Source organism: Tupaia chinensis, unplaced genomic scaffold, assembly GCF_000334495.1.
Source record: "Tupaia chinensis unplaced genomic scaffold, TupChi_1.0 Scaffold139767_1, whole genome shotgun sequence".
In the NCBI taxonomy this organism is placed as follows: domain Eukaryota; kingdom Metazoa; phylum Chordata; class Mammalia; order Scandentia; family Tupaiidae; genus Tupaia; species Tupaia belangeri.
This window is the reverse complement of record NW_006199647.1, coordinates 2766537-2774360: the sequence shown is the minus strand read 5'-3', so window position 1 is coordinate 2774360 and position 7824 is coordinate 2766537. Positions and strand designations below refer to the sequence as shown.

At 59.5% G+C, this 7824-nt stretch overlaps 1 protein-coding gene across 1 annotated transcript in view; it reads right to left on the bottom strand.

The window, feature by feature from the left end:
* The window catches only part of ALPK1 (alpha kinase 1), a 46971-nt gene that overhangs the window by 828 nt on the left and 38319 nt on the right, over positions 1 to 7824 (bottom strand). The window contains exons 12-15 of the mRNA XM_006162266.3: positions 5712 to 7542; positions 4577 to 4730; positions 2845 to 3007; positions 1443 to 1629 (exon numbers count right to left, since the gene is read on the bottom strand). Coding sequence (XP_006162328.2) covers positions 1443 to 1629; positions 2845 to 3007; positions 4577 to 4730; positions 5712 to 7542 — 2335 coding nt within the window. The remainder of the gene's footprint in view (positions 1 to 1442; positions 1630 to 2844; positions 3008 to 4576; positions 4731 to 5711; positions 7543 to 7824) is intronic.

The following is a 7824-nucleotide window of genomic DNA, read 5'->3' as shown; positions in this document are numbered from 1 at the left end:
TCCTGCTGAGGGGCTTCCGCCGCTTATCCAAGGACTGATGTAAGGCGCGAATGTTGCTCGTATTTGTCAGACACGGTGCCCAGGCCACCAGTTTTCAAGGGATTCGAGATGAATAAAAAGGCTCTTAGGACGATTTTTCAGATCGCAACAGCGGCTGTCTCTGTCATGACTGAGTTTCTTTACTGCCTCACTCTGCGGTTCCCGTGTTCACGAGTCCCTGCGGCAGGGCTTACAGACACCGAGTGGGGCAGCAATGAGGTGCCAGCCAACGACCTCTGCACCTCTGGGAACCAGCACCCTGGGGTCAGGGGCTGGTTAATGAGCTGTGCACACCACACACATGTACACATGTGCATGCACACACGCGCACACATGACAGAGCCTGAAAACTCTACGGAGGGGGCGGGGTGGTTTGGGACACATGGAATCATTACTAGAAATGATTATAATAAATCTCATTTGCTACTTACCTGAATCGTAGCATTTGTCAATTAGAATTATGATGACAAAAATACTGATCTGAGACAAAATTAAAATATTCGTGCAGATTTTCAAAGAAGTCCGAGTCAAGCACAAGTGACTCCCTGTCCCAGACACCCTGACAGTGAGACCCCAACACACAGAGGGGGACACCCCGACAGTGAGACCCCGACACACAGAGGGGGACACCCCGACAGTGAGACCCTGACACACAGAGGGGGGACACCCCGACAGTGAGACCCCGACACACAGAGGGGACAGGCCGGAGACATCGAAGAGTGGGAAGATTCTGACACTTGGAAAAACGCAATAGCAAGGGGTGCACACGGCTCAGACGCCCTCGGTGACAGCAGAGCTCTTGGGGACGTGCTAGACTAAGCCGAGCACAGCACAGCGTGAGGTGGCCCTGCCCCTGCCCTCCTGGACCAGGGCCCTGCTCCCCGCCCTCCCCGCCTTTGGCCCTGCCCCCTTCTTGCTGACTACAGGGTACTGCAGATGCTGTAGAAGTCTTAGACGGTTTTTCTTTCAGAAATTATTTGCTCCATATAGTGCAATCAATGAATTTAATTTGAAACAGTAACTAAGATACGAACAATTAAGCAGTGGTCAGTGAAACTATTAATAGTTACAAAACCTTACATTTGCATAAAAGTGACATCTAGGGACCAGCAGTTAGCGTAATGGCTATGTCGCTGGACTCCCACATAGTCGACTGCAGTTCACGTCCTGACCCGGTGGCTTAAAACTCACGCCGGGCGCGTGTGCGTGCGTGCCCGAGATCCCAAGAGGAGAATGGAAGAGAAGGGATTGCGGCGTGGCCATCCCCCCTGGGGGCATGATTTCTCGCTTTCTGTCTCTTCGTCTTTCTCTGTCTGTCTGGCGAGCACACACGCCCTATAGCAAACCCTCCCCTCCCCAAAAAAAGAGTGACATCTAATCCCCCAATTCCCAGTTTCACATACCTTGCAAATCGACCACAATGTCTCTGTGATGAGAAAACTCGTAAGAAAAATGGCCGTAGGCCAGGCCGTACTCTGTGGCTCTGTGCTGGGTATTCACCACCGTCGTGTTGTTCGACAGTTTCACGAATTCTCCCGGGATGTAAGGCTCCACACTCATGCACCCCTTGATCACGCTGTCCTCTAAGATCTGAGGAGCAGACAAGGAGGCAGCTCGGCTACGGCAGAGGCCCTGGGGGAGCTGCCCGGGGGCCTGCGTGCCCAACTCCCTGGCTGGGGGCTGCTTACTCCCCTTCCCTGGACTGCGGTGGCCTCGTCTGTACATGGGCGTGTAAACACCTGTTGTGTTTGTTAAAGGAGTTCTACGAGAAAACGCTCGTCAGTGCTCAAGTCTGTGGCCCCTAGGAGAACCGAGGCTGCTATGCTAATCCTGCAGGAGAGCCACTGAGAAGCCAGGCCACAGAGTGGCCATCCCTGGGTGTCTGCTGGCCGTGTGGGCAGACCACGCAAGGTCAGCAGCAGGGGTCAGCTCAAACACTCCCATGCAATGCCATCTACAGCACTGCGTGACGGGGAACGTGCGGAAGGTGGTGGCCCCACTGCCGCGCGTCCCAGGGATGGGCCCGAAAATGTCTCAGGCTAACACGAAAGCCACCTTAGGCACGCACACCGTGGAGCTGGGGTGTTCGACGGAGCACGGGATTCCTGACCCAAGGACAAGTAATCTCGGCCAGGACAGTGGCCCGTAGGTACCCAAGGGCTGCCTGTGCATGCACGTTAAGGTATTTACTTGTTTAATTCCGCTGGTTACACTTATTTTTTAATTTGTTATTGGGCACGTGTGCTCTCCAGAGACAGAGTGAGAAAGCAAGCTGCCAGGTCCAGGACGCGAGCCATGTGGGAGTCCAGACCGTAACCACCACAGCACCCGCCAGCCCACAGAGGGCTGTGGTAAGGAAGCTGGTTGGTCTCCATGGCCCCAGGGCAGAGCTGCAGACCGTGGACGGTGAGGAGGACAGCTCTGGCCAAACCCAAGGACATCCTTACACTGAGAATCGTTTGAAACGAGTCATGGCGGCCTTTCTCACCAAGGTGTCGGTGCTGTGGCCCACTCCCTTTGCTGCGGGTGGAGGGTAGGGGTGGGGGCGCCGTGGTAGGGCGGGCTGGCATTCGCTGAAGCGGCCGGCTGCTGTGCTAGCGACAACCTGTGAGGCTGGGCCGCAGAGACAGTGCCAGAGCACGGAGAATGCTCATAGACCACGTGGGCCAGATCCCGGGGTACGCTGGGAGAGCAGAGTGCCCCTGGGCCGTCCTCCACACTCCACACGCCCGAGCAGGTGAAGGGGGCGGAGCCCGCAGCACGCAGGTCCTGCCCGGGTGCCAGGCCCAGGCTGCAGGAGCCTACCAGCAGTGCCGCGGCCGGGAGGTAGAACATCTGCGTGGGCATCCTGTGCGCCTGGAGCCGCCTGTTGAACTCGTCCACGTAGTACTGCGCGGTCAGCTGCCGCTCCACGTCGGCCAGGTGCTGCCACAGCCCCTTGGGCTCCTTGTACTCCTTGCCCACGTACCTGGGACGGGAACCAACAACGGGCGGTGACCCTTCTCCAGGAGCAGAACACCCACCTGATCTGCGGCGGGAGACGGGGACACGCTGGGCGTGGGATGGCGCGGGGCGGGTGGAAGTGGGCTTCGGGCACGCTTAGCACCCCAGGCCTCGCGCTCCCGCCTGTGACTGGGGACCACACAGGCATCTGCCTCAGGGTGTCTGTGAAGACAAACTGAACCGGTCCATAGTCACAACAGGCTTTTTCTAGAGAGGCCTTTTTTTTAGAGTGTTTTTTTTTTTTTTCTGTAGGGCACATACCCTTGTCACAGAGACAGAAAGGGAGAAATCACCCCCGGGGGAATGGACTGGGGACCACACAGGCATCTGCCTCAGGGTGTCTGTGAAGACAAACTGAACCGGTCCATAGTCACAACAGGCTTTTTCTAGAGAGGCCTTTTTTTTAGAGTGTTTTTTTTTTTTTTCTGTAGGGCACATACCCTTGTCACAGAGACAGAAAGTGAGAAATCACCCCCGGGGGAATGGCCACACTGCAATCACTTCTCCTCTCGGGATTTTTGGCATCCATGCACACATGCCTGGAGTGAGTTTCAAGCCGCCAGGTCCAGGACCCTTGACCACTACACCACCGGCTGGCCCAGAGTCAGGCGTCACACGTTCACTGTCTTCACAGCCAAGAGCCTTGGCAGGAGACGTCCTTGAACCATTTAAAGTCACCCAAATTCTTGCTCTCCTTTTTCTCTCTCTCTCTAAAATTTATTCCTTACATTGTTTGGGTTAAAAAAAAAATAGGTGCAACGGTAACAGTCTTGGCTTATGCATCTATTTAGATAAAAATGGTGTAAAATTAGGTCTCAAACCCAGTAGGAACCACCTGTAACATTCGTTTTTCAGATGGGTTTTATTGAAGTTTTCATCTAGAACTATGGCCAAATAGAAAATCCTCTAACATTGTCTCTGTGGGGTGAGACTTTTTTTAAAAAATTGTATTAATCATTATTATTTAAAAAATTTTTTACCAGAGAGGGACAGAAAGAGGGAGAGGGAAAGCAGTCCTCCAGGTCCCGGACTTGAACCAAGGTGAGCCACGTGGGAGCCCAGTGTCTTATCCAGCACGCCACCCGCCAGCCCCAGGGTGATATTTTAAATAGCCGTTCTCTGGAGGGTGCAGCCACTCTGGAGTCTGCCACGAGAGGCATCCAGACCTGCCCCCTCCCGTCCCTCCAACTGTCCCTCCAGCTGTCCACCCATGCGGCTCTCAGGGTACCTGGAGGGCATAGTGGTCACTCACGCCCTGGGCGTCCTCCTCTGGCCTCAGGACCTGCCTGCCTGGGCCCCAGTTCCCTGGTCTGGCAGCCGAGAGTCTGCCTCGCTGTGACTGGCCTCCTCGGAGGCTGGCAGCTCTCCGGCTGGCTGTGCAGCAGGGGATTCCTTCCTCCCTTACAGAGGGGTGTAGCGTGCTTCCAGAAGACTCTGAGGTCACGCGTGCAGACCAGCCAGCAACACGGCCGCCACCACGCAGTCGTCAGCATGTGGCCAGCGGCTAAGAGAACAGCAGAACCGCCCGGCGTACCTTCCCAGGGGCTCCTGCTGGTGGAGATAGCGCACCCAGAAGGCGGTCCTCTGCCTGCCCTTCTTCCTCACAGCCAGGTCGTCTCCCAGGTACACGGCGGTTTCCTGGGCTGTCCACAGTTCAGATGCTTTGGAATATTTTAGCAAAAGAGCATCTGGACAAAAGAGGACAAGTGGGTCTTACTTTCAAATGGGGTCTACACGCGTGAGTACAGTGGCAGTGATGCAGGCCGGAGGCCAGCTCAGGGCAGCCTCGAACCCCGACGGGATTCTCGGCACTTAGCCTCTCCCATGACAGCTGCAGACAGTGAGTGGGGTTCACTGAGAGGAGGCACTGCCCAGACCCCAGCACCGAGTAGCCTTTGAGTCAGCCCGTTGGTCGGGACCAGAAAGGATTAAGGAGAGAGCAGAGTTTTTGCATAAAAGGGTGAAAACAGGCTTTTTAAACAGCAAAACCCAGAGACCTCTGGGACCTATGGGATAGGCTGGCCTCTCCTGATCTGAGCCCCAGCAGCCTGGCACATCTGGCATGGAGCTACAGCAAGTCCAGCTGCGAGGCCCACAGCGCAGGGTCAGTGTGAGGAGGTGAGGCCCCTGGAGTGCAGGCCATGCCTAGGACTGGCGCCCTTACCCAGGACCCCGCCCCACCCCTTGGACATGGAACCTCAGTCTATGCAGCAGAAACTCGGCTCAAACACTGGGTCTGCTGGCTCCTGACCCTAGACTTCCGGCCGCCACACTATGTTGCTATGGAAACCTGGACAGCCCCGGCAGGCCACTGGACAGCTGGAAGCACTTCAGTGGACAGGGGGGAGGCAGTCTGGCTCTGGAAGGGCACCGGTCTCCAGATCGAGTGCGGAAGCGGAGTCAGGGGCTGGAACAGTGAACCCAGGGCGAGGACGCGCTGGGCGGGAGACACGGCACCCAGAGCGGGTTCAAACCCGGAACCCTCTGGGCCCGGCTTGGCCACCTGCACCAAGCCTGCTCTGGAGGCTGGCCAGCCCAAGGTCGTTCCTGGAGCAGCTCTCTGCAGCTCCAAGCCCACCAGGACTCTGCCTCTGGCCGAGCTTCTGGGATCTGCAAACCAAGCTCTCCCGGGCAAGGCTGGGGCGGGTGGGCCAGGAGTCCATCCTTACCGTGTGCGCAGTGACGCTGGCAGTGTGGAAAAACTCCGGTGTCCCGCAGCCTCCGAAGCAGCCAGTCATGCCTCACTCCCGCCAAGAGGCCCTCCAGGTCGTCCGGCTGCAGAGTGCGAGCCCTGAGCAACTCCTGCCTCCCTGGCAGGGAGACCCAAGAACTCCGGCAGGAGCCGAGCAAAGACCAAGGCTCCCCTCTGTTGCCAGAGCCGCTGGACCGAGTGGGCGACTCCTGGCAGCTTGCCTGCTCCATGGTGCTGCTGCCGGGCACGCTCCCATCTGCACAGGGGCCCAGCCTGCCCACAGGGTGGGCGTCAGGGCTGGCCGGCAGCTGCGCCCCCTCCACTGTGGAGGCATCGGGGTCGACGGTGGGCTCCTGCCCTCTGCAGTCAGAGACCTGCGCCTTCCGGGCAGGAGAAACGCCCAGGAAGGGGCCCACCCCTGTGCTCTCCAGGTGGGCCCACCAAGGGTCACCTCCGGACGTGGGGGCTGCGCCTCGCCCACCCACGGCGTCCTCCCTCTCCTCCCCACGTGCATCTGGGGCACCGTGCTTGGCCTCGGGGAGCATGCTTCCTGCAGAGGCCCCATAGGCAGCCGGCAGCGTGGCCATGTTCTCCAGCCTGCTCGCAGCAAATGCCCGGGAGGAGCAGGGGCCTGCATGGCCCCCTCCCTGGGCACCTTCTGGGGCTCCTTCCAGCAGCCTTGCACCTGAGGCCAGGAACACGCCCGGCGTATCGCAGGAAAGGGAGGTCTCGCAGGGCCTGAGCTCGCGTGGGTGGCTGTGAGAAGACGAGACACTGCCCACCCCAGGCGCCTGCAGGGAGAGGCCCCGAGGCTCTGAAGTCTCTGGGTGCCCGGCTCTGCCTTGCCTCTCGCTCTCCAGCTCCTCAGACCATGCAGTGGAGCACTGAGTGTCCACGGGACGCGCCCCCTGGCCCACCTCTTTGCTGGCTGGCCCTCGGTCCATGTGGTAGGCCACCTCTTCCCAGTTTGTGGAGGAGCTGGGCCCTGTTAACTCGCTCCAGGGGCCGGGGCTCCAGCTGGAGCTCCCACGCTGGTCCCCAGCTGCTGTCCACCCACTGCCTTGGTCCGGTGGCTCGGTCTCAGCCTCGGCCTCCACTCTTGGTGCCTGCAGATGGGTGCAGAGTCTACCTCCCGCTTGCCTGAGGGCCTCGCCACCGAGTGCAGCCGTCTGGGAGGACAGAGCGGTGCCCGCCCCACTCGCCGTCTCTGTGGGCTTGGTTTCTGTCCGCAGAGCAGTGATACAGACTCCGGGGTGCGTTTCTGCTCGCGCACTCGCACTGTTGCCACACGTGCTGTCGTACACCGCACACACGGAAGTGTGGTGGTGCGCGTGGGTCTCCAAGATGCTTTGGAAATCCGCCTGCCCACGCAGGATGGGCTCATCTGGCCAGGTCTGGAAACCCCACGGCACGTAGGCGCCGTCCTTGCAGTCCCAGGTCCTCTGCACATGCAGGAGGCCTTTCACCTGGGCCACGGTGGACACGACCGCCCGAGACAGAGCGCCACGGTCCTGTCCTGGGGCGCAGGTACTGAGAGCATGCAGCGGGCACAGGGCCGCCCGGCAGAGCGCACTCGCTGTGCGCGCCGCGGCCACATGCCTGCCGAGCCGCAGGTGCGCTGTGCAGAGACCGAAGGCGGCCTTGAGGAGGCCGTGGAGCTCCTGCACCCCCACAGGCGGCGCTCTGTCTCCGCTGGTGAGGAGGCCGGTCTCGAAGGCCTCTTTGGCTTCGCGCAGATACAAGTCTTTCTTCCCTGGGGGACACTCCTTGGAACCACTGTAGGACAACAAGCACGTGCCCCGCGTGTTCTGGAGAAAACACAGGAGCAGTGTGGGGCTGGGAAGCCGCAGAGCAGGACACTGGCTTCAGGCCCGGGGGACAGCCATTGGAACACGACAGGGAAATGAGCACGGGTCACAGGTACCCGAGGCACGCTCCGGCCCACCCGCCTCTTGGGTCAGAGGGGCCCGGAGGCCTGTGCTGGCTGGGGGTCGGGCAGCTCCAGCGAGCCCCTCTGGGCCCTGCGTGCACCGAGGAAGACGTGCAGTTGCTGCTGTTGTTAATTTGAGCAAAGTCTACACCCAGGGACG